The sequence below is a fragment of the Alligator sinensis genome, unplaced genomic scaffold, assembly GCF_000455745.1.
Source record: "Alligator sinensis unplaced genomic scaffold, ASM45574v1 scaffold107_3, whole genome shotgun sequence".
NCBI classification, from domain to species: Eukaryota; Metazoa; Chordata; order Crocodylia; family Alligatoridae; genus Alligator; species Alligator sinensis.
This window is the reverse complement of record NW_005842578.1, coordinates 303,343-304,519: the sequence shown is the minus strand read 5'-3', so window position 1 is coordinate 304,519 and position 1,177 is coordinate 303,343. Positions and strand designations below refer to the sequence as shown.

The 1,177-nt window shown below is 47.9% G+C and overlaps 1 protein-coding gene across 1 annotated transcript in view; it reads left to right on the top strand.

Moving 5' to 3' along the window:
- The window catches only part of NPAS1 (neuronal PAS domain protein 1), a 30,354-nt gene that overhangs the window by 21,270 nt on the left and 7,907 nt on the right, over positions 1-1,177 (top strand). The window contains exon 9 of the mRNA XM_025214337.1: positions 417-564. Coding sequence (XP_025070122.1) covers positions 417-564 — 148 coding nt within the window. The remainder of the gene's footprint in view (positions 1-416; positions 565-1,177) is intronic.

Sequence of the window (1,177 nt, the reverse complement as noted above, 5' to 3'; positions counted from 1 at the left end):
AAGCCACGTCCACAGCCGCTCTCTCCCCCCTTCCTTGCCACCGGCTGGCACGCGATGCCAGGGATTCTGCTTTTCTCTGATAAAAAAAAAATCTCCGATTTTCAAATTAAAAGCAGGAACCCCAAATCCAGAGTTTACCATGATCAAAATGAGACGCCACTTATATTCAAAATGAAATGCCACTTATTTATAATATAAGTGGCATTTCATTTTGATCACGGAAGAATGTGGATTTTGGGTTACTTTTTTTAAAGTCTGAAAATAGTTTCTTTTGGGTTTTTTTATCAGAGAAAACCAGGATCCCTGTTGATCACGGGTGGGTAGCAGCCTCCACGGGCCGCCGGCACCCAGGGATCTAAGGCCAATTAGAGGCTGGTCCCATCAGTAACGAGCATCTTGTATTCCTCCCCGCCCAGTGCTGAACAAGGGGCAGGTGGTGACCCGATACTACCGCTGGCTGCAGAAGAACGGGGGCTTCGTCTGGATCCAGTCGTGCGCCACCATCTCGGTGAACGTCAAGAACCCGAGCGAGAGGAACATGGTCTGGGTTAATTACATCCTCAGGTAGGACACGGGCAAGGGTGCCGGCGTGGCTAGGCTGTGCGCTGGGGAAACTGAGGCACAGCTTCTGGGTCACTACAAAGACCTCAGCACTACCACAGCAGGACGCTGTAGCTCTGGGTGAATCGAGTGCATCACGTGTTGGTGTTTACACACTTACTGGTGCTCACAGAGCTGTTGAAGGGATCCCGGGGCATCCCCCGTTGAGAACCCCCTGCCCTAGCCCTGCTAAATCAATGGCCGGTCGCTCCTAAATCCCTGCGAGGCTCTGGCTCTGGCTCTGGCTCTGCCCTTCTGAGGAGGGTCCCAGCCACCACATCCCACCTCCACCTGCGCAGCAGACCCGACCCAGAATTATGCTCTGTCTCTGTCAAGGGTTTTTTTTTTTTTAAATATATAAAATAAATTAATATATGAATGACTACAACAGATGGTTATTAATGGCTGTTTTTTTTCCCCTGCTAAAGCAAAAGGAGGTATTATTATGCTAATCCTCCAAGTAATTACAGATACCAATGTATGATTTGTCAGGGTGATTAGTATTTTAGTTAATTAGTGCTGTAATTACAGAGACTAATTAACTTTCTCTCAGCCTTCCTGGAATGGAAACTTATTT